The sequence below is a fragment of the Camelus bactrianus genome, chromosome 9, assembly GCF_048773025.1.
Source record: "Camelus bactrianus isolate YW-2024 breed Bactrian camel chromosome 9, ASM4877302v1, whole genome shotgun sequence".
Classification (NCBI taxonomy): domain Eukaryota; kingdom Metazoa; phylum Chordata; class Mammalia; order Artiodactyla; family Camelidae; genus Camelus; species Camelus bactrianus.
Genome location: NC_133547.1, coordinates 792,516 through 817,862, shown reverse-complemented (window position 1 = coordinate 817,862; position 25,347 = coordinate 792,516). Strand labels below are relative to the sequence as shown.

Here is a 25,347-nt window from a genome sequence, read left to right as displayed (position 1 = left end):
GAGACTTCACACTAGTGGAAAACCTAGATATGCTGGCATCTACAGTTTCCTGCTAGTGTATTTGCACTGGTGAAGAGAAGTTGGAGTGAGAGCCATCTACCTGAAGTAAAGCCCATACTTCTGAAAATCCACCGTGGGAAGATTCACCTTAAGGTCCAGGTATGTGAGAATCTTTCAGGAGTTGTGTTACACCTTCTTACCTGCCCAGAACCCTTGACAGATTTATGTCACTGCCAGTTCTTTGGCAGGATTCATTTCACCTCTATCACCTGGCAGGTCCACACAGTGTGCAAAAGTTAGGTCCCAACATTCTCAGGGTGCTGACTTCTGTCCCATCCCCGTTTGCAGGGGGAAATAAGAGTGGTCTCAGGCCGTGTGGGGTCCTCATTCCTGTCTCATTTCCAGGTTAGGGCATGGACTGGCTCATTTTAGGTCCAGTGGACCTGATCTGAATTCTGTTGGTGATTTTCCAGGAAGGACTGCATTTTCAAGGATATGTCAGTTTCTGGGGACACTTATCTTGAATTTTCCCAGCCTCCAGGTCACCAACTGCATGCCTCATGTTTGTTTGCATTTTGTAATAATAAAGGCACTAATGTTTAAGCCACCTCTGACCTTCAGGTTCTGTTCCTGGGTGGTGAGCTGAAAACAGCTGGGCTCTACCAGCATTAGGGACTGCACAGCTTTCACGGGGTCCTGTGTGGTGTGCCTCAGACACGTCAGGGTGATTGAAGAATGTAGGTCTCTTTCTGGCTTTAGCCCCGAGTACATTGTTGCCCAGGGTCTCCTAGGAAGGACTGCCGAGTTTTGTGGTCCTCATTTGTGGACTTGGTGTCAGGGTTCTTTGTGAGCTCAGTGAACACCCTGAGGAGCCAGGAAGTTGTGACACCCTCCCGTGCTTCTGGGAACAAAATGGATTGTTTTTCTTGGTCACGGTGAGTATCACGTAATGCTCAGCAGTTGCCCTGCAAAAGAACCACATGCCCTGATCCCCAGTCCCCAGAATTCACTAGATAGTGCCACTGAAAGACTGAAGGGCCAAGGGGGAGCATGCTGGTAAAGTGCCACTGGAGCAGAGGAGATGGCGGGGAAGTAGGTGGGGTGCCCCTGCTCACACTGCATCCACAGATGCTCCAGTGAGTGTGACTGTGCAGTATCAGTGTGCACAGATGCACAGAAATCCTCAGGACCTCCAGGCATGTGTGTCTTTTGTGGCTGAGGTCATTGTCAGAGAAAATACGCTATTGCTTTTGTGGATTCCTGTAGTCTCTCTGGAATGTTCAGGAAAGGCCATTGCTAAGCAGGCAGAGAAACTAGCATAGAGAGAAAGGAGATGCCTTTGTTCACATTGTGGCTTTGTCACCAGCCAGCATTCCTGCTAACTCAGGGGGAAGGGATCCATTCCTCATCAGTATTTGCTACCACTAAGGCAAGGGTGCTTCTCCAAGGTCATTAGAAAAGAGAAGCAAGAAAAAAAAGAAAGAATACACACACACACACACACACACAAATATTTGAATTACTCTGCTGTACACCAGAAACTAATGCAGCATTGTAAATCAACTATAGTTCAATTTTTTAAAAAAAGAAAAGAGGCAGTAAAGGATTGCCAGACCTGATTTTCTGAAGAGTGGGAGATCTAAATTTTTCTTTCAGACTATTTTGTAGATTATTATTCCAGTAGAGTTGATGTGCAGTATATTAGAAGTGTACAATTTAAATTTTACACCCATGTAAACCCACAAAACCTTCTCATAATCACAATCATGGACATGTCTCGCCCTCGCAGTTTACCTCAGGCCCTTCCTCTCCCCAGGCTTACAGGCCATCAATTATTTACCTTCATTTATAGGGAATTATTTTGTATTTTCTAGAATTTTATATGATTTTTTTCATGAAATATTTACTTCCGGTTTTTTTTTTCTGGTTTCACTTATGGTTCATAATTATTTTGAGATTCTTCAATGATCCTTATATAAGTAGTCGATTCTTTTTATTGCTGAGTAGTATCTTTTCTATACTTATACCATTCATTTATCCATTTCTCTGGTTATAAGAATTTGGGTTACTTCCAGTTTTGGCTACTATAAAGGTGCTAGAACATTTGTGTATATTTCTATGTGTACATATGTAATTTCACTTGTGTTAGTAACTCGGAGAATAATGCCTGAGTCATAGAATAGGTGAGTGTTTAACCTACAGAACTGCCAAACTGTGACCTAAAAATCAACATTTGTTTTTACAGACCTTGCCGGGAGTATGTAAAATGCTTCCACGTACCTGCTAACACTTGGTATGATCAGTCTTTTGAATTTACCCTTTTAGTAAGGAAACACTTTTAGTTGCATTTCCTTAAGAATTCATGATATTGAGCATTTTTTTTCATGCGTTTGCTATCTGTATATTTTCTTGGTAAAATGTCTTCATATCTTTTGCCTATTTTTTTATGTGGTGGCTATTTCCCATTTCATTAAGAAGTAATCAGCTCATTTTTGTTCCTCATTTTTTTTGTGTTATATACAGTGTAATTAGCACAGATGTCATATACTCATAAATTTAATTTGCATTAAGTGTAGACTTCCATTAATACAGTGAAGTCCTGGTTTGTAGTGTTCTCTAATTTTCCTGATATAAGTACTCTCACCGTGGCCAATTTCAAACTGCCCACATGATATCACTGAACTTGGAGTTGGGAAGAGTTGCCAGAGATACGTCATTACACCATACTTCTCCAGTAGCTACAATAACCTGTAGGACACAGATGATAATAAAAAATAGTAAAATTATTAGAAAGTGATGTTTTGAATATTTAATGAAGGTATAATTGACTTAACTTATAAACTGCCATATTTGGAATGTACATTTTGATGTTTTCTTACATGCACCCTGAAACCAAAATTTTTATTGGAAACAGGATAATCTATCTAATGGCACTTATTCAGTAAATTATTCAATTAAATATTTCAATTTAAGAAACAAAAACAGAGCAGGCAAAATATTTGAAGTGCAGGCAATTCTTGAAGGAAAAAAAAACCAAACAAGATATTTTTCTCACAAAGGGTCAGAAAGAATGCACATTAAATTAAAAGTTGAGATGCAGTTTGCCATTTTATTTTGAAGTCAAAGCTACACTGTTTTCAGTATGAATCCTCTGGAAGTTTGTGTCTTTGTTCTTGCTGACAAAAGCCATAAGCAATCTAACATAATTCATAGTAATTGGGATTCTGTAAAGTGATTGGGGAATTTCAATAAACTTTAAAACTTTCTGAAGGAGCATAGTTATAATTTAAAGTGTTATTAGCTCTAGACAGTCTGAATATTATCACCCATATTTAACAGAGGAGCAGATTTTAGCCCCTAATTTCTAAAGTTATGTAATGTTTTTAAACTAGGGTTTATGGAAATCTCTATCACATTTCAGTTGTCACACTTGGTACATACCATAATAAATCCAATTAGCACTATGTTTGGGGAAGAAAATAGCTGCCTGTTACCCGCCACAGACCCAGGAGCTGGGTCTTGAAGGGCATGTCTCACGAGCTACAATCATGCAGCTGTACTCAGGCATCTAACGGGCCGAAAGAGCGCTATGGGAATGAAACAGCCAGGAAGTCGGATCGAGGGAGTGAGGAGAGATGCTGCTGTGTGTTGGTGAATCCAAAGGTCACTGGAATGTCAACTCATCGTTTACTTTCAGACCAATATGGTTGGGAAGGAAAGCACTTGTGTCACATTTAGCCTCATACTTAATTACATGAACAACGGAGTTAGTAGGTAAAATAATACAATTTAATCAATTAAATGAGAAAATAGAAAGGCCAGAAATCACGTTGGAAGACATATCGAAAAGTATATTTAACCTACAAATCAGATTCAGTACCTTGAAGTGAGAAATGACCAGTTTTGTTTAGGTGTGAGACACCACCGTAGGTGTTAGGTTCCTAGGAGGAATGGCATCTCATGGTCGATTACTGCTTCATTGGTCCCATCTCTCAGACCCCAATACCTCACATGATTCAAATGAACGAGGCGGTTCAGTCTTCACAGGCCGGTACTTTGCTGTTATGTGTATTCTATTCAGTGCCTGTTTCAACAGCCTCTCCACCTACACAGGAACTCAGTACTGTACATCTTTACTCAGTTGTCCACGGGGTACCTCGGAAGTTCAGCCATCACATACAACCTCAGCTGGCAAGAACTTAATTGGACCCAGCTGTCCCCAGGCACCCGAGTAGGGTGCAACATTGATGACACCCCTTGAGGGGACCTGCTAGACACTCATGCAGGACATACAGTCACGGTCGTGCATAGACAGGGCAGGTGGGCTGTTGCCCAGCACAGGCTTCAGCGTCGTGCCACACCAGCAGAATTCTTAGCTTCATCCAGTGTGCCTAAGGGCCGCTGTATTGCTGACGTAGTTAAAAGGCAACTGATTTTGTCAGCTTCCATCAATCTCAAGCAAGCCAAGCCTACTTGGCTTCCAGAGGCAACATATTCTTCATTTACTACTGAGGCTTATTTATGCGCTCACCCAATAATCAGCCCACTTTGGGGCCTTTACAACAGAAGGCCCTAGAGTCAGTTCAGATGGCCAGCCATACAACAGGCACTTCTGGTGCCTCCTGGAGACGTGGGTGGAAGCTCTGGCACCCAACTCCTATGCTTTGTAGAGTCTGGGCCCGTGATGACAGTGAGTTTCCCAGGGGTTTCTGATGCAGAGTGCTGCCTGTCTCAACTTCACATTACGTGTCATTGAAGTAACAACAGCTGGCAGCTCACCGAGTCCTCTTGAAAAGAAGAGCTCTCACAGGACCTGAACTTGTGATGCTCTGCGCCCAGTAACCCAGTATTTCCTAGGTCATGAGAGCAACACCCCATAAACTCAGCATGACTGTCAAGGCCTTGATACGTGACGGAGCCCAACCTGGATCTCTGGGTGTATCCCGCCTGCAGGAGGAGGTGGCCGCCACCGTCCTCGGTCTCGTGCCAGATGCCACAGTGCTGAAGGATGGTACACCTCTCCTGGCCACTTGACTGCCTGGGTGTACACTCGGGGTCAACTAAGCAAACAACAGCGGGAGATGCCATACATCATTGACAGTAGTGCCACCAGGATGTGTGACGCAGCTCTCTGGAGGGCTGCAGCTTTTCTTTCTCTAAACGTGACTTCCCTGGAAAAGCTCAGGCCTGAGGGTCAGGAGACAGGCCTAACTCCAGGCAGTCATCTTACTAGAGGACGCCCTGGCCAACAAACAACCCCGGCTACAGTTCTTCAGGGGCTCCTGTGTCATTGCCAATTCTAGTTCTTCAGTGCAGCCAACAGAAACAACAATGTCTCAGTCAAGACTGCTCCCTTCTGGTGAAGAACTTTACTCCAAAGATATAAATTAAGGTCGTGTACATCTTTGCCCACACCAAGGCTCAGACAGCTGAGACCGAGTTTGGTTCCTAGGGTGATAGATCAGAAAAAATTAAAAAAACTAGAAAAACTTTGTCAGATGTCTTTAGTCTACTGCACTCAGGAAACAGTCATAGAGGAAACTCCGTCCTTGAAGCTTGGGCGGAACACAAAGGGCTTTTCCACTTCTCTGCTGCTCTCAACGTGGTGTCAAGTCAAGGCCCTCTGTGTGAACACCTGTCGTCAGCAATACGTCAGAGGGATGCCGTCCCTGGGGGGTCTTGCTGCTACCGTCACTGGAAATCAACATCATCAGGCCGCTGGCCTCTCTGCCAGTGCCACTTGTTATGACTTGACAGTGGTGGCTACCACCAGCCTTCTTATTTGTCCACTGCACTTGATATGCCACTGTTGAAGCTACCATACAGGGCCTCACAAAAAGTCTTCCTTCCTTTCGGAGTTCTAGCTATCATCCATAGTGAACAAAGCTCTCACTCTGCAACAGAGCATTCAATAGACATTTCAGCTTCCCCATCAGTCCCGGGCGCTGGTCTTACAGAATGCCACAATAGCTGACTTAAACAAGCCTTCTAGGCATGTAAAATAACACCTGATCTTATAAACAGTCTCCCTCCTCCCACTGGACCTCATTTTACAAGAGTCCCAGCCTAGGGCCCTCTACTCCATACCAGATTGCACTGGAGGCACTTAGCCTTTCCTTGCCCGGTGCGGTGACGTATCAGGTTTACAAAGATCATTTTGAACTAAGTATGCCTCCTTGTTCCTCCTTTTACTTACCTTTTTTGGTCTCATCCCCATCCTGATGGGGTGGAAGCCAGGCCGAGTCTTGAATTGTTAGTAATGGCCCTCGCACTCTTGAATACCCCCTGGCTATCTGCCTGAGTTATGTCGCACCTTGATAATGTTGATTTGCCCAGCCTGAGCCTTAAGATTTGCCAAATATTCCTGGCTATAATGGGTATTTGATTTCTAGTGCCCATGATAATCTCACTTAGGAAGTAGAGACCATGGCTTCAGGACCCACACCCACAGCAGTATGAATAAGCAGAGATGCCAAGGAAGATTAAAATTGGGCTCCTCTCAGGATCTTGCAGTAAAGAGTGCAGGCTCCCCCAACCACCACGCATACCTGAAATGGGGACATCGCGGGTCCACACCAGGCCCCCAGGGTCAGTGGGCCCTTGGCGACTTGGGTCAGAGCACGCACAGAACCAGTGCTATTGCTAGGCCTTCCAGTTTTCATAGCTTGCCTGTGCCTGCTTTGGATAAGTAATAGCCTGGGCCTGGGACACCACAGGCCGTGTTCAGACCCCACGTGGCCATGCCGTAGCTGCTCGGCTCTATTTTGCCACACTGACACCCTTACTTAAATGGCCTCTTAAACACCACTTCCACAGCTGACCAGTCCTTGGCACCATACTTTTGTTCCCATCTCAGAGGCAAAATTCTGTACAGTTGTATATGCTGTAAGGCTCCCTTTCAGCTGCCTGGCCACGTTGCAGCCCAGTTCAGCTGATCTTAAAGTTTGATTGTCGCACACCCACACTCTATTGATCTATTTGGCTGGCCACCTGTGCAAACCTAAACTTCAGCTGTTCTCTTGCCTTTCCCTTTGAAATACCAGCTCCATCCATGCAGGATGGTCGTTACAACATCCTGACCAAAATTCCTACTAGCAGTAGGGGAGGATATATTTCAGTGGTAAAGCACACATTTAGCATGCACGAGGTCATGGGCTCAATCCCTAGTACCTCCCTTAAATAAATAAATAAGCCTAATTATTTGGAGTCAGATTTGTTCTTCCCTGTTACAGTACAGCTACATGCGTATCATTAATTTATTTTCAATAAAGTTGCCAAAGTAATTCAAAAGTGAAAGAATAACATTTTCAACAAATTATTCTGAAAAACTGTTATATTCTCATGCATAAAAATAAAAAGGAACCTTAATCCATCCCTCAAAATATTCACAAGTGAGGCAGGGGAGCATAGCTCAGTGGTACAGCGTGTACTTAGCAGGCATGAGGTCCTGGGTGCGATCCCCAGTACCTCAATCAAAAAACTAAATAAATAAGTAAACCTAATTACCTCCCCTTGCAAAAAAAATTTTTTTTAAACTTAATTACCTCCCAACCAAAAATAAATTTTTAAAATATTCCCGAGTGAACTCAAAATGGATCATAGATCTTAATATAAGATTAAAAATACATATATTTTATTAAATATATCTTAAATATAACATAGGAATATAACATAGGACATTTATAGCATGTCATAAATATAACAAATATAACATGCTTTAGGCCAAGATTTCTTACACAGGAAAAAAAACAAACCATAAAAGAAAAGTATGATAAACTAGACTTTAATAAAATTAAAATTTCTTACAGTTCAAAAGATATTAAGACTCACAAACATAGAAAAGAAACGTATGGTTACTGGGGGGGAAAAGGGAGTGTGTAGGGGTAAATTGGGAGTTCAGGATTTGCCAATACTACTGACTATATACAAAGTAGATAAACAGTATGGCCCTGTATAGCACAGGGAACTATATTCAATATCTTATGAAAAAGAATATGACAAGGAGTATATATGTATATGTATAACTGAATCACTATGCTGTACACCAGAAATGAACACACTGTAAACTGACTATACTTCATTAAAAAAAAAAGACACTGTTAAGAAAAAAAAATCTGTCTACAGCCTAAGAGAAAATATTTACAAAACCTATACCTGATACACAGCAGATATCCAGAATATGTAACAAGATAAACAACACTACTAAAAAATAGGCAAATCATTTGAACACGTATTTCACTAAAGATGGTATATGAATCGTAAATAAGCACAGTAAGTTCACCACTATTAATATTTAAGGAAATACAAACAAGAACCATAGTGAGATCCCACTGCACACTCATTTTGATGGGTAACATTAAAAGACCGACCAATTCCTAGCTGTTGAAGGTGTGAGGAAACCTGGAACTCATACATGGCTGGTTGGAGTGCAAAATAATAAAAATAAATGTAGAAGACACCGGCAGTAAATGAAGTTAGTCATCCACTCACCATGTGACATAATGTGATTCCTAAGTATAACCACAAGAGAAATGGAAAAAAGTAAAAATTTTTAGAAAGAGAAAAGGAAGCCTGTGTCCACAGAAATACTTGAACATATGTGCAGGTTCCCAGCAGGTTTATTCTTCAAAGCCAAAAACTGGATAACAAAAACAAACATCCAGCCACAATGAATGGTAAGAAATTATGTTATATTTATAAATGGAAGACTCCCCATCAATATGAAAGAATAGATTACTGACACAAGGGGGAAAAGAACCCATCAATTTCAAAGCATTACAGTGAGTATGGATGTGTGCATCATCTTTATCAACAACTGCCTTAGAAAGACCAAAAGCCCTCCTACTGAGATTGGATGCCAGCATCTAGCAGGAAAACGGAAGGAAGCCCGGGATATAGTCCTGGGTGCCCAGTTCGGATGGGCCACCCCAGGCGATAGAACTGAAGATGTGCTCCTCATCTTGAGAAAGGCTGGGACCCAGGACCCCGTGCTGCAGTGCTTGCACCTGGGCAAGTGGCTGCTCCAGCAGCAAAACACAAAGAAACCATAACAGGCTGAAAATAGCTGCCTGCACGTGCAGCCGGGGCAAATTATAAAGAATGAAGTACAAAAACGGCCAAAACCCAACTGCCACTTTTGAGGTTCCAGGAGCAAGAGCAGGGTACTTGCAGCATGATCCCTGCAAACAGCACCCCCAAGGGGGTGAGCAGACCACCTAAGCCACCCCTCCGACCGGACCCACTGATCTGCCCCTACCCCCCACCCCCTACCAGGGAAGGAGCAAGGGCATCTGTTGCTTGTTCTCACTCCCTTGTGCCACAGCACAAGTCCCAGTAAAGCCTTGCCTCAATTTCTTATCCGATCTCTTATCAAATTCTCTTGATTAAAAACTCCAAAAAAAAAAAAAAGAAACCCTAATAACAAGTAAATAAATAGATCTAATTACCCCCCCCCAGCAAAAAAAAGTTGGGGAGGGTATAGCTCAGTGGTAAAGCACTTCCTTAGCATGCACGAGGTCCTGGGTTCAATCCCCAGTACATCCATTAAGAAATAATAAATAAAAAATCCAACTACCTGAGTAGGTAATCTCTGAGCTGTACTAAATGGCTAGATTGAGGGCCACTGGGAGGCAGGAGAGAGCCTTCCAATTCACATGGGGTGGGAGTGGGGGCTCTTCCACCCAAATATCATTCTCCCTTTCCCTCTGTGCTGTCTCAGACCCCATCCCACCCCCTCACCATTTCCTGGTTAGGACTCTTGCCTTCCTGCATTCATTTCTCTGCCATGCCCACCAGCCTCTACACAGATGCCCTCAGGCAACATCTTGGTGCCCCAGACAAAAGTCACCTGTGCCTCTGTATTCTTGTCCCCTGACTCACCCACACGCGTCATCCTGCCTCATCCCTGAACTCCTGCCACCTCTCCCACATGCTTCAGAGTCCAGCAGCTTAAGGATCTCAGGTCCACACCTGACTTAGGCTACTGAGTAGCCCCCACACCCCCTCCATGTCTGCTGCCAGGTCATCACATATTTTTCCCCTCTTTCAGACACTACTTGGATCCAGATCTTGGTGCCTCTACTTCCATTTTCTTTTTAAAATTTATTACTTATTCATTTAGTTAGTTGGTTTGGGGGGCAGTAATTAGGTTTTTATTTATTTATTTTTTAACAGAGGTACAGGGGATGGAACCCAGGACCTCATGCATGCTAAGCATGTGCTGTACCACTGAGCTGTTACCCTCCCCCTCCCCATTTTCTTTATGTTTTTCTACAACTAGCATTTAATAGCAATGGGTATTCACCTCTGTTTCAGAGGCATAAAGCAGAGAAAATCCCTTCCCACAGGCAGGTCACAACCTTTGCTTTTTCATGCTTTCTATTTCATTCTCCGACCTTTTGTTGTTGAGATGTCATCTTCAGTCTGACCATCGGACTAGTTCAGTCTTTAAATACCCCCATCCTCCTATTTATTCTATCTAGTCCTTTCCCTTTTCTTGGCATTGGGGGGGGGTAGGTAATTAGGTTTATTTATTTATTTTTACTGGAGGTACTGGGGATTGAACCTAGGACCTTGTGAATGCTAGACCCTTCCCCCATCCCAGTCCTTTCTTTATAAACATTTTCTGTAACAAGCATTTTCCCAGATTTTTTAAGCATATCTTCTTGCTCCTATGGCCTTTGTCTTTCCTCATCTCCTGGATTATATCACCCTCTTATTTTAATTTCTTTGTACTTTTTTTCCAGTTCTTTATTCCATATAGTGTGTGAGGCTGACCATGCTGTTCTGAGACTGCCCTTCTTCTTTCATACCTAATTCCTTTGCCCTGGTTGTATGAGTTGCTCTGTATGTGTGTGGAGGAAAGGTCAGGGTCAGGCCAGGTGCCCTGGCAGATGCAAGAGTGTGAAATGAGGAGATGGGGACCAGGAAGGGAGCCCAGCTCCACCCCACTAGGAGACCAGGCTTATCTATTTTCATCTTAACTTGGCCAGTGTGGAGGCATCTGCTAAGCTGTCATCCATCACAAAGGTCTGTGGGGTGAGAGGGGATGGCCTGACAGCCCAGGGGCAGTGGATCTGCCTGACCTCGCCTCAAACCCTGTTGCCCAGATATCACTGTCTCTTCCAGCACCACAGTCTGAAGGTGGTACAGGAAGGTGGTGGCTGTCCCGAGGCCATGTCGGTGGTAACTGAAACCGCTTTTCTTTAACTCTTCCTTACCACAGCTTTGGACCTTCATCCAGGCAGGTCTGCAGTGACCTTGATTCCCCTCATGTTTTGGAACCGGACTCTGTGAATTGCCATCATCTGTGTTTCTCTCTAACTTCTAATTTCTCTACTGCAATTTGGGGATATAATCAGCAGCCTTTGCAAGATTGCCATCTCTCCTGGACCCTGAAACTATCTTTATTTTTTTAATTCTTATTTTTTTTTATTTAAGTGTAGTCATTTTACAATGTTAGTTTCAGGTGTACAGCAAGGTGATTTAATTATACATATGCATACATATTTTTTTTCAGACTCTTTTCCATTACAGCTCATTACAAGAAATTGTGCTATATAGACAGTAGGTCCCTGTTGTTTATCTCTTTTATATATAGTAGTGTGTATTTGTTAATCTCAAACTCCTAATATATCCCTCCCCTGTCTTTCCACCCTGGTAACCATACTTTGTTTTCTATGTCCATGAGTCTATTTCTGGTTTGTAAATAAAATTTGTATTTTTTTTTTTAGATTCCATATATAAATCATACTATATGATACTCTTTCTCTGTCTAACTCACCCGAGGCTGGGTTGAGGTTTCCATTCTATAAATCCTTCTGCCTTCCCAGCAGCTGCCACATTAGATTAGTCCATACTCTCTCATACCTGGAATATTCATTTCAAATTGACACATAGTAGGACCTGCTGAGTGCTGAGCTGTGTGTAAACCACTGGGAATACTGTGCTGAACACAGTAGAAAAAAAATTCCTGTCTATGGAGGCTGACAGACAATAAACAAGACAAGCAAGGAGAAGAGAGATTTTGTCTGATGGAGATCAGTACAATGGGGAAAATGCAGCTGAGAGGGTAGAGACAGATTGATCGGGGCCGGGGTGGGGAGGTGCTGAGCTTTAGAAAGTGATCAGGAGTTGTTTGGATAAAGAGCTGGAATGAATTCATGGAGAGCTGAGGTTTGTTCTTCTCCCAGGGAGGGAAGGGGGAGAAAGGCCCAGGGTAGGGGTGCAGCTGCTAGGTTCTGGGCCAGCCCGGGCCAGCGAGGGTGGAGCAGCGCAAGCAAAGGGGCAGGAGGAGGAGCTGAGGTGGTTAGGACCCCAGAGCCAGGTCAGCAGGGCCTCCTGGTCACTGTCAGGACGCAGTGTGTCCATGATGTTCGCGGTGTGGGCAGAGGACACCACCATTCTCCACACCTTCTCCCATCTGGAGGGAGGTAAGAACAAAACAGAGTAAACGTATAAATTCTAAGGGCAAGTGGTGGACATTTTACGTACATTGAGTCCGATGGCAAAAAAGACCTTGCACTTTGTATGGCTTGGTTTTCTTGTCAGTTTCACATTTCTGCTAATTCACATTTATTGCATTTTGTGAAATTGTGAGTCCATGGGGAGCAGGGATTCTCTTTACAGAGGCAGTCTGAGCTTTGCTCTAAGTGACTCGCAGCCACTGGGGGGTTTCCAGTGAAGAGAGACCTGTCCAGACTCAGTTACAACAGGGTCCCTGTGACAGCTGCTTTGAGAAAGAGACGTGTGTGTGGGAGGAGGGGAGGCCAGGTAAGAGCTGACCTCATTAATCCAGGGGAGGGATGATGGTGCCTGGGCAGTGGAGGGGTGAAAAGTGGTTTGATTCTGGATATAACTTGAAAGTAGATGGCAGTTAGTGTCAGGACGGCTGCAAAAGCCCCTTCTCTCAAAAAAACTCAAACAACAACTCCATCTGCTTCCCTAACTCTTCTCTCGTCTTCTGGGTGGACACTCACTCCACTATGAGTCAAGAAACAGAAGTGTTGAGTTTTCCTGAAACCTATTCCTCCTGCTTTCCCTCTGGTGTGTACAGGACCCTCGACTCCCAGCCAGACCTTCAAACCAGGAGGCTCCGACCATTTTAACCCCCTCCTCTTCCTCAGTCCCCATAAGTCCATCAAACGTCATACACTTTCTTGACATAAAATAAGCACTGCTTTTTCCCTTCCCATGAAATGATCTTAGTTTCAGCCCCTGTGATTTGTTGGACTAGGAACCCTTCCTTTGGGGTCCCGGGGCACCCTCTGACTCATCAACCCCAGACTGGCACAGGAGGAGAGAACACTAGTTTTGTTCTCTGCTTCACTCATAATCCACAAATCTTGGAAAATTGTAAAGTGTTAGCAAGTCTGTTTAAGAGTCACTTAGGAGAAAATTAGACCAGAACATATGTGAGACTAAACTTCATATCCCTGCTTGTAAGTGTTGTTACATTTCACTGCAGAAACGTGAGTGTGTTTGGTTATGGGGAGCTGAAGCTGGAGGAAGATTCCAACAGGGATCCATCCCATCAACAGGCAGGTTTTATCCAATCAGGTCTTTAAATGCATCACTGTCCCAGGCTTTTTTTAAAAAGGGAGGAGTCTGGGGAAGGCACATCAGATGAACCCAGTGTGGGAAGCCAGTCGCCCAGCAGCTCAGCCTTCAGCCCAGGACTACCCAGTTTGAAGTTCAGTCTTCTCAAGGAGGTGAGTTTCCTGAACAAAAGCACCATGTCCAGTTTCATGTATGTGAGTGTGCATGCACGTGTATGTGGGCATAGCTACGGGGAGAGAATTCCTAGGGTCACAGATATGCTGTCTCTTGGGCGTGGGGGATGGTCTATTGTGACAGCCGCTCCGGCTGTACAAAACCTGGCCTGACTGAAGGAGATGTCTCCCAGGACAGTCTGTTTGTATGGCTTTGTGGTCTTGTTAATTTTATGTTTTAGTAATTCATTTTTACTGCAGCTTGTGAAAGTATAGGTCCGTGGCCAAATGAGGTTGAAATTTAAAGAGTGCATGTCAGTGAGTTAGCAGACTTTTACTGAGTGCTTACCGTGTGCCAGCGAATGCTCCGTGTGCTTCACATACATTAACTTTTTAGCTTCCATGGCAGTTCTGAGCTGGGTGTCCTTGGCAATCACAGCCCCCATGACAAAGATGTAGGCCTCCTGGGTAATGTGTCTGGGGTCACAGAGCTTGTAAATGCCAGGCTCCAGATTAAGAACGTGGGCAGTGGGTTGGTGGGAGGATTGTGTCTGGTTTTTTTTATTGAGATGTAATTGACATATAACATTGTACTCATTTCAGATGTAGGACACAATGATTCAATATTTCCATGTATTGTGAAATGATCACCACAATAAGTCTAGTTAAGATCCATGGGAGGGGGTGGGTATAGCTCAGTGGTAGAGTGTCCTGGGTTCAGTCCCCAGTACCTCTATTAAATAAATAAATAAGTAAATCCCCACCCCTCCCCACCCCCCGCCAAAAAAAATCCATTGGCATGGATAATTACATTTCTTTTTCTTGTGAAAATTTTTAATACGGTGATTTCAAATTCCAAGGCCTTAGCCATAATCGTGCTTCTCAGTTTTGTCTGTGTGAAACTGCACATCTGTATGTGTGACCATGCGGTCTGTGTGTGCCAGGGGTACAGAAAGAAAAGTCATGAGGAGGCCCAGATGAAAGAGGAGTTGTGAATTCTACAGAAAGAAAAAAAGAGAGAGAGAGAGAGACCGCCTACTGTCCTGGCTGTAGATAACCATCCGCAACAGCTCTGGGGGGGTGGCGGGGTGGGGGTGAGAACAGGCCCAGGCAAAGCCTGTGGAGACCGGAAGGGGCCTGGTGTTTCCCCCTGAGAGCTGGAGAGAGCCCTGGCAGGAATGCAGTGGGACAGTGGAGCGTGACCTGAGCAGATTAGCATTTTAGAAAGGTTGACGGGATAAGTGTGGTAAGTGGGTGAGGCAACCATGTGTTCAGTTTTCTCCTAAACCGTTTTTGGTAGGATCATCTTTGCCTCCTTGGTTGATGAGATCAAGGTGACCCGTCTGATCACATCACTGGGGAGGTTGGCACAAAGCATGAAGTGAATGAATCAACTAACAGAAACTAATTAGGTATTTGAGTGCCCACAAATCAATCCCAACAGACACCCACATTTTCTGATTCTGTGGCATGGCATTTGCTCTTTAAAAAAAATGCAAATCTTTGAAATGTTACCTATATATAAAAAAAGAAAAGAACACAAAAACAGAGCAATGATACAGAAAGAGGATTAAACCTTTTATCTATTTGACATCCGAGGGGTGTGCCTGTGGCTGCCCAGATAATGTGATTTGCAGTCAGAAATCGATATTGAGTAATGCAAACTCAGTTTCACCCCTGAATCCTACATTCCAGCGGAAAAGGACAGATAGAAGAAACAGGTCAATATAAAATTATAACTTTGATAAAAAGCAGTGAAGCAAGGACGACTGCTTTTCATAAGGAAGTGTAATTGTTTATGTAAAAAGAAAGACAGTAGAGGTGAAGGTAAAGGGAACGTATTGTTGGGCTGACATGCTGTAGCTGGGGTGGTTCTGCAGATGTTTGTGTCTGATGCAGGGGTTTCCAACCCAGGATGGGATCATGCGTGTGGATTTCAGCCTGTCCTATTTCATTCACTGTATCATCAACTTTTAAAATAATATTTTGCCTTCTTACAATGACTGAAGGAACATCCTTGTCTTAGATCATTGCCTTCATTCAGTTACATCATGTCCAATTACCATTTAAGACCCCATTGACTCTTTAAAATGGAACATTTTTTATTGAAGTATAATTTACATACAGAAAAATGAAAAAGTGAAAGCATATGGCTTAGTGGATTTTTATAGAGAAACAATCCTGTGTAACTACCTCCAAGATCAAGAGGTCCAGCCAAAACTGAATGTACAGTTTCCCAGGCACTCTTTGGTCCCAGGCAAGCAGGGATGGGCTCTCCATATGTACCTATCCCAGTATCTACTCTTATCTCCAAAATTGTAACCAACATCCTAAATAATGTTGATAATTTGTACACTTTCCGAAGAACGTAAGTGGGAATAAGTGGAGTGTATCACTCGGTGCCTGGATTATTCCATTTCGCACTGTGTTTTGTGGTTATCCCATGCTGTTGCATGAGGAAGTTCATTCATTCTCTGCTGTCAAATGTGCCTCTACATCAATTGAATATAATCTGTCCCCATTGAATGTTGGACACGTGGATTGTTTACAGAGTGGGAATATTATGAATTACATTGATATAAACATTCTTGTATATGTCTTTGATGCACATGAGTATATTTTTCTGTTGAGTATATGCCAAGGAGTAAACTTGATGATTCACAAGGAATGCATAAATATGAATTTAGTAGATACCAGTCAAAATATTTCCAAATTGAGTACTCAGGAGCAGTGATTGAGAGTTCCAGGTGCTCCAGTCCATGCCAATGCCAACTCTATTTGATTTTAGACATACTGGTAGATATTTTGCAGCATGTTATTATAGTTTTATTTTGCATTTCTGGAATGATTAATGAGGTTGCGCTTTTCTTCATTTATTCACTAAATGTCTAGTAGAAATCAATCATGAACTCAACTGAACCTGGATTTTGTTTTCAATAATACCAATGCTGTAATTAATTCTCTTATTTCAAGCTTACAGTCTTTAAACCTCCACCAGTTCTTGAAACAGATCCCCTGAGAAACAAGTTAGTAGAGATTGAATCCCTGAAGTTGTGTCTTTCTGAGACTTCTTGTTAAGAATGGCTTCACAGCCTAGAATCTCCTTTCAAGGTGAACCATCTGGGAATGATCGTGGGTCAGGAAATTTAGACCTTAAACCCAGTCAAGGATCTGCCATCCATGAGGGAGAGGAGAACTCTGAATTCCCAGGCACTCAGCTCAGCTTATTTCAAAACAGCAATAACTCATGTGCAAGGCAGGAGCTGCAAAGACTCTATAAATTATTTCACTCATGGCTGCAGCCAGAAAAACACAGCAAAAATGAAATTATTTCTCAGTTGGTCCTGGGACAGTTTCTGATCAGTGGCCACTGCAGTGACAGGTCTGTTTTACAAGAGAAATGGAATGCAAGTGGCAGAAACCTGCAGAAATTCATGGAAGATGTGACTGACGATGGCATGAAGCCACCTGGCTTAGTAAGTAGAGGGTTCTGGCCGCTGGGATTGGGGGCGGAGGGGTGCAAGGAATATGCAGTCTGTTGGAGTTACCTAGAAGTAGAGGAAGAAGAGTTATTACAGATAGTAATCAAGCTTTGTTTACAGGTCCATGTCCACATGCAGGGACAGGAAGCCCTCTTTTCTGAAAATATGCCCTTAAGGGAAGTCATCGTTCACTTCACAAAACACTTGTTGACAGGAACCCCAGTGGGAGAGAATGTGGGGACACCTTTCTGGACTCCCCAAGGTACTTCCGTGGAAACAGGGCAGAGAGAGAAGGGTAAGTCCGGGTAGCAGGGGTGCTCTGTGTGGACTTGGCCTCGGGTACAGCTGCACTGAGTCACTTTCTCTCCACACCCCCCACCAGGAAATGAAGATAAAGAAAATGGTGGCAACGTTTCTTCGAAAACCTGTCAAGCAAATGACAGTATTACTAGTCAAAGTGATCAGACACCTTTCCTACTCATTGTCCAAGAAGAGAACTGTCCTCGGCTGGAAGAAGGGGGTGTTTCTCTGGAGAATCCACTCTGCTCCAGAAGAGCAGGTCCAGGCACCTCCAGGTCCCAGGAAGGGTCCCTGAAAGGACCCTCTTATGAAGATGTCCTTCTGGAGGAACCAGGCTTTCTCTCTGGGCCAGACCAGGTCACCCTGGAGCCTGTTCCTGCCCATCGGAGCACTGAGGGAAAGTCTGCTTGCGAGGAACAACGAAAAGGATTCCACGGAGTCCAAAAAGCATACAAATGTGAGGACTGTCCCAAGGTCTTTAGGTACTTCTCTCGGTTAAAAGTTCATCAGAGGAGACACCGGAATGAGAGGACATTTGTTTGTGCCGAGTGCAACAAAGGCTTCTTCCAGGCATCAGACCTGCGTGTGCATCAGAAGACCCACACCGGAGAGAAGCCTTTCCTATGCAGCACGTGCAAAGCGGCCTTCAGCCACAAAACCAACCTGCGGGCTCATGAGAGAATCCACACGGGGGAGAAGCCCTATGCGTGTCCCCTTTGCCGGAGAAGCTACCGCCAGTCATCCACCTACCACCGCCACCTGAGGACGCACCGGAAGGTTGCCCTCAGGAGTGTCCCCTCCATGCCACAAGCTTCCTTGGCCACGGCCCTAATGTAATGTCTATAAATCTGTATGCTAGGATGTTTATTTCCAGAGTTCTTCTCTATTTAGAATATACTTTATAATTTCCTGATTGTACTTTCCATTTATTGCTTCACCCCAATAAAACGTAAATTTAAGGACCACAGGGAATTTCTCAGTTTTGTTTATTGAAGTATCTCAGGAGCCTAGAAAAGTGGCTGACTCACTTCAAATAACCAATAGATAGCTGTTGAATAAATGAATGAATGTGTAACGTTGGTGATTATTCTTTAAAATGTAAGCATGTGCCCCATGTGGGAAGACAATGAGTTCCAGCCCCAGGACATGCACACGCGCTCCGTGGCCCAGTCAGTCTTCCCTTGTCTGCTGCCCATCCTCTGTCCATGCCCTGTAGATCTAGTGCAGCCACAGGTGCTTGAAAAGGTGGGGTGGAGAGATGGAAATCAGAAATAGGCCTTAAGAGGAGAAGAGAGGAGTTAATAAAACTGTTTTCACTTGGGAAAAATGGTATATATCGTACATATTTTTAATGTGAATTAAGGTCACATTGTACCTTTAAAAGATTTTTTTTTATTTTGTTTTTGTTTTGGAGGTGGGAAGTAATTAGTTTTTTTAAATTTATTTACTTATTTATTATTTCTTAATGGAAGTACTGGGGATTGAACCCGGGAACTTGTGCATGCTAGGCCGGAGCTCCACCACGTAGCTGTATTCCCCCCACTAAAAAAATTTCTTATTTCGCACATATATTTCTTACCTGAATATGAAGAAAATTACATTTATTTGTTACTTAGAACTAAGACTTTCATATCCATGACCTCATCTCACCTTTACACATACTCTGAAATACGCAAGTCAGTCCTTATCCTTTTATTCAGAGAAGAAAACTGAGCCTTGTTGAGGAAGGGGGTAAAAATCACATAATTTGTGATAAAGTAAGATTTGAACCCACGTCTTGTGCCTCCAACTCTCATTTCAGATTTCACAGTTAATCAAAGCGGTCTAAATTAAACTTTTACAACTTTTTGTTAACATCACATATTCATAAATTTTGGTGAGATACTCAGGTATGTTAAAAAACACAGTTGTAGCCCTCAAGATGTTTAATATCCAGTGAAAGGGGACAGTCAGTAAACCAACAACTGCAATACTGTGACATGTGTTGTATGGTTGTCACAAGCTAATACCTTGTTTGTTTAATTCTTTTTTGCAACTCATAGCTCAGTGTGAAATTTTCATAAAGTACCTCATTTCTTCCAATTCGGGGAAGGCATTAAATACAAATCATGGCATAGTGATTTCAAACTCATGCAAAATATTTTGTTTGGTGATAACAATGAGATTAAGGAATAATTCAAGCGTTGAGGAGGGTTGATAATTTCCCAGTCCTTCACTGGGCACTATTTTGGTGAATGCAGATTATTAGGCAGCCAGCTTTCACTTTATGTACCAAAATATTCCAAGACCAAATAAAAATTATGTTTAATTAAAAAAAAAGACGTCTCTGAAGAAAGGGACCCTTTATATTTAAATAACATGTAATCATTTCTTTAAATCACTAGAAATATAATAGATAAATTGGACCTAAGTCTGGCGACTGAAAGTTGCAGAATGCAGTTTTATTAACAAATAACCAGAAAAGTCACATGTTTACAATTCATTCCTCCCAGTAGATGGAGCATGTAAGTGTAGGGAGAACTTATTTGCGGGACCAGTTTGGAGGGCACTTTGGAGAGAAAGGATTCTGTATGCAGCCAAGGCAAAAGCAGGTGTGCCAGTTATCTGGAACACATTAGTGAGCTGGTTTCCACTAGGAAACTGGTAAGGATTAATCTCACTGAGAAACTGGAAGGTGCTGTGGACAAATGGCTTGAATCCTGGAACAAGGCACTCTGCAGGGTAAACTGTGACCCTTCTCTGGTTTCTGTCACTGCATCCATAGAAGGGAGAACTATTGGGCTGCAGACAAGGATCCACTGTGTGGAGAATCCCATTTATCCATCCTCTTTCCTGGGCTGTCTCCAAGTGTTTTGCTCTTGTGAATACTCCTGCAAATGCTTCTTGTATTAGAGATGGCTTTTCTTTGGAAAGACCTCTGCGAGGTGGGTTCTCAGATAACAGCAAATATATATATATTATATAATAATAATTATGTATATAAATTATGTATCTATTTGGACTCTGCCTGGTTTCTTGGCACAGAGTGCCAAAAACCCTTGTATTTTCCTAAGAGATAAGAGTACCAGGAGCATCTTTTGTTCTAAAATTGGGTCTTTGACCCTGTTTCCTGACACAGAGCACCTAAATCTTTTGAAACTTCCTGGGTGAAAGGAGTGTCTTTTGTTTTAATGAGGTGATGTTGGTGGGGCTCCTGGTTGGCTTCAGGATGGGGACTGATCACCAGAAAGGCCAAACTGGGATTTGAAGCTTGGAGATTTCAGCCCACCTCCCATCCTCCAGGAAGGGGAGAGGGACTGGATATTGAGTTAATAGTGGCTTGTGCTTCCTTAAGTTCAGGGTTTGGAGAATCTTCTTGGTTGGAGAATACACCTAGGTGCCAGGTGGATGGCACACCTCAACTCTTCAGGGAGAGAAGCTTCTGTGCCAGACCCCTCCCAATCTCTCCCTGTGTACCTCGTCATCTGGCTGCTCATTGTCTGTATTCCTTATCATGTCCTTGAAGATATAATAAACTGGCTAAGTAAGTATTACCCTGGGTACTATGAACTGTTCTAGCAAATGATCAAATTCCAGAAGAGCAGTCATAGGAACCTCAGATCTGTAGCCAAATCAGACAGAAGTTGTAGGTAACCTGGGAACCTACTATTTGCGTTTGGCATCTGAAGTTGGGGGCTGTCTTTTGGGACTGAGCCCTCAACCTGAGGGATTTGTGCTAACTCCAGTTAGAATCAGATTTCATTGAATTGTAGGCCACCCAGTTCATGTCCTAAAGAATTGGTTGATGTGAGAAAAAAGACACAATTCTGGTGTCAGAAATGTTGAGTGTTGTTAATTCAAAAAGATACATTAAAAAAAAGATACATGCACCCCAATGTTCATAGAAGCATTATTTACAATAGCGAAGATATGGAAGCAACGTAAGTGTCCATCAACAGATCAATGGATAAAGAAGATGTGAGATAGATAGTTATACACACACATATATATATAAATACACATATACAATGTATATATATGCACTTGTATATATTATATACTTGTATATATTATATACTATATTCCATATACACACACAGTGGAATATTACTATCATAGAATACTACTCGGGTCATGAAAAAGAATAAAATTCTGTCATTTGCAACAATATGGGTGGACCTACAAAGTATTATTCTTAGTGAAATAAAACAGAGAAAGACAAATATTCTTGTTATCATTTATATGTGGAACCTAAAAAAGAAATCAAATGAATGTATATGAAAAAACAGAAACAGACTCCCCGATGCAGAGAACAAACTAGTGTTACCAGTGGAAAGGGGTGGCGTAGGGATGAGATGGGGAAGGAGATTAAGAGATACAAACCAGTATGTATTAAATGAATAGGCAGCAGATATATTGCACAGCACAGGGAAATATAGCCATTATTTTCTAATAACTTTAAATAGAGTATAAGCTATAAAATATCAAATCACTATTGTATTGAATCACACCTGAAACTAATATAATATTGTAAATCAACTATATTTCAATTAAAAACGTGTTGAGTGGGGCAGCAGTGTGAGTAAAGGAGAAACACAAGTATTTCTCCAATACCTGGGGGCAAAGTTTTCAGAGGGTTTTTTACCCGTTACAACACCATTAGAAATGTAAAAGGTCCTGAATGTCTATGTCTTCTGAAACACCCAGTATTGTTGTTAGTTAGTTAGGTATACGGGGGCACTGGGCAGACAGGAGGAGGAGAGGAAGGATGGTCCGGAAGATGGCATTGTGCCTGCCTCCAGCATGAAAGGACTTTACTTCTAAATGAGTGCCAGCAAAAATCCCAGTTAGAACCAGATAGTCACAACCGCGCTGCAGGGAAAAAACAGCTTTCTGGACACGTCCAATGTAACGTAACTCACATTGTGGTTCAGGCGCCCCCCTTGGGTTTTTCTGGTATACCATGAGTAAGGACACACGCAAAGGAAACAGACATGACTAGGCATTCCAGGGGCAAGAGCTATCAACCAGTCAAAAGACCGCCTCTAAGCGAGAGTATAAGGGAAAGACCAAACAAAGCCCACCACTTCCCCCCCGGGTCAGCCTGCCTCCCGTTCTTGGAGGTGTGCTTTTCCTTTTCTAAACAAATCTTTTAAAATCCTCGATACACAACGCATTGTCTCCTGATTGTAAACTTACCTTTGGGATGTGACAAGAACTGGGGTCTTTACCTTTTGGGGTAAAATTGTGAATGGTCTGACTTTAATACCTGGTCCTTGGGTACAGTTTATTGGTATCAGCAAGTAAGATAAAGAATTAAAAAAAAAAACACCTCTTTCTTTCCCACCTTCTACTTAGCCAATATGCTTGGATTTTGCAGGTCAAATGCACAGTTGACAGTTCTCCCTGACACACCAGCTACATGTCTGACTCTACTTGGCATCATACAGGCACTGAAATCACAAATAGAATGAGTGCCTGGCCTCTACCCAGCTCCAAACCCAGTGATCATATGCAGAGTTCAACAATACAAAGGTGGGTCCCCACTGGTTCCCTCCTGCCCAATTTGACTGAGGTGGAGATTCAGCTGTGAGTCCAGATTAGCACATTTTGGGAGTTTCTGCTTATAAATTGGGGATTTATCTTTGCAGTTGCCATCTGTTTATTCCAACTGGAATATCCCTTACAGTCATGAATCTATTTTCCTCTTTAAGATATTTATTTATACTTGAAAAATGAATTCATTAAAATATTTAAGAATGCTTATGTGTAGGAGCCTTGTGGCCTGGGTTTGATGTAAACCCAAACAAGGCTCAAAGTAGGAATAGGAGAATTATTCCAATGACTTTGAGGAAGGGGTAGGGATTCCCAGAAATTGGGCCACTGCCCACTTTTTGACCTTTCACAGTCAGCCTCAAAACTGTCATGGAGCTTTTGGGTGTGTCATTCAACGTGCTAATACATTACAATGTGTAAAATGAAGCTCAACTGGAGGTTCAACCTCCTGCCATCTTGGGCCTCCATGTCTATTGGGAGTTGGCTTCTCCACCATCTTGGTGCTAAGTTCTGTGTCATTCCTTTAATGGCTGTGTCCTGCTCCTTTCCTTCCTGTCTCACATCCATGTTGCTGCAAATGGCATTATCTTATTATTTTTTTATGGCTGAGTAGTATTCCATTGTATAAATATACCACAACTTCTTTATCCAATCATCTGTAAGTGGGCATTTAGATTGTTTCCATGTCTCAGCTACTGTAAGTAGTGCTGCAATATGTTTTTATTTATTTTATTTTATTTTATTTCTTAGGTTTTTATTTATTTATCTATTGGAGGAGGTACTGGGGATTGAACCCAGGACCTCATGCATGCTAAGCATATGCTCTACCACTTGAGCTATACCCTCCCCTCTGCACTATTGTTTCTTGACTGCTCCTCCTCTGTTTCTGTGTTCCCTCCCTTCCCTAATTAGCAACTGTTTGAATCTGCCCTTTGGAACTCAGGGAAAGTCTAAGAGGCTGATGCCTTTTTCCTACAAACAAGAAATGGAGGCTGTTGTGGCACAAGGCAGGTGGGTAACAGGGGTGGTAAAAGAACTTACCAGAGACAAAGCAAAGTGAAAGAAAAGTTTATTAGCGGTACGCTTCCACAGACAGCAGTGGGCCACACAGACAAGAGGTGCCTCTGTGCACCAAGGGTGAAAGCTTAGGGTCTTTTATGAGGAAAGGGTTGGTGAACACAGGGGGCTGTGTGATCAGCTCGTGCACAAGTTTCTGATTGGTTGTACTTGAGGTAAGAAAGTTAGGGTCTGTGAAGGGGTGGTGAGATTTATGACTCTGATAAGGTGGAGACATGGGTTGAAATAAACCAACCTGAGCTGCTGCAAGATTTGGCATTACCTAGGGCTATTAGTTCTGCTGGGGCAAACACACATCAGAAAAGAATATACTTTATCTTTTCAGGGACTGCAGGTGGACATCTGGAGCCAGGAATAGGGGTTGTTGGAATTTGAGGGGTGCCAGTTGGCCCCACAGAAGACATGGGGGGGGGGGCTTTGTACCAGAAGGGTCCCACAGGGTCCTGCTCTGTTTCATTATGACCATTTTTCTCTTTCATTCTCACAGCAACCTGGGGACACGGGAACTATTACTGTTTTTCTGGGGAATCCAGGGTCATAAAAAGGAAGTATCTTCCTATAGGATCCGGCCACCCAAGATGGCCTAAATGCCTAGATACTTGCCCCAGGCCCCAGCTGGTGATCTTCCTAATCTTTAGATCAGGACTGTCTCCTCTATGATAGTTTATCAAATCTGTGGTGAGGTGCTGCTCTTCTGCTGGTTTTCATGGCAACAGATGACCCAACTTGATGTCAATTTCCACTATAATTGGTAACCTCCCTCTCCCCCTGGTAGTGAAGCCTACTGCCACGTCCTGCCCACCGCCTGCCACACACAGTGGGGTGTTGCTCCAGGAACTTTTGGCTTCAAATGCACAAGATCCCCCATCTAGTAAACCACTGATGTCTCTGCCCCTGACTCTGGGCTCTTTCTTCAGCCTTGAGGCTGGGCAAGTACAGAAAAACTTCCCCAAGGACACACTGCAGGAAAGTTCTGGACCCTAGAGGCTGGATCCAAACCTCCAGACAGGTCCCAGAAGCGAGTTTAAACAATTTACCAGGGCTTGTGAAGCCCTCCACCCCAGGGCTGGTAGATGGCAAGGACCACACACTGTTGGAGTTATACTTGTGACCATTTCCCCTCATCTGTCTGACTTCCCAGAGCACTTGCCATCTGCCTCCAGTTCTCAAGGGGCACCATCATCCATCAGCTCCCATGCCTCTCCCGTAGGAGGCACTTCCCTCAACCACAATTCCATTACATC

General features: G+C 43.2%; 2 protein-coding genes across 2 annotated transcripts in view; both read left to right on the top strand.

The window, feature by feature from the left end:
• The first annotated feature begins 158 nt into the window (after positions 1-158).
• The window catches only part of LOC105074435 (uncharacterized), a 93,847-nt gene continuing 68,658 nt past the window's right edge, over positions 159-25,347 (top strand). Inside the window, exon 1 of the mRNA XM_074370919.1 lies at positions 159-13,709. Within this exon, the coding sequence (XP_074227020.1) occupies positions 13,566-13,709 (144 nt within the window). The 5' untranslated portion in view covers positions 159-13,565. The remainder of the gene's footprint in view (positions 13,710-25,347) is intronic.
• Positions 13,598-18,458, top strand: LOC105074428 (zinc finger and SCAN domain-containing protein 4). The gene is made up of 4 exons (XM_010961996.3): positions 13,598-13,709; positions 16,683-17,185; positions 17,312-17,486; positions 17,574-18,458. Exons 2-4 carry the CDS (start codon positions 16,790-16,792, stop codon positions 18,326-18,328), a joined length of 1,326 nt encoding a protein of 441 aa, XP_010960298.1. The 5' UTR covers positions 13,598-13,709; positions 16,683-16,789; the 3' UTR covers positions 18,329-18,458.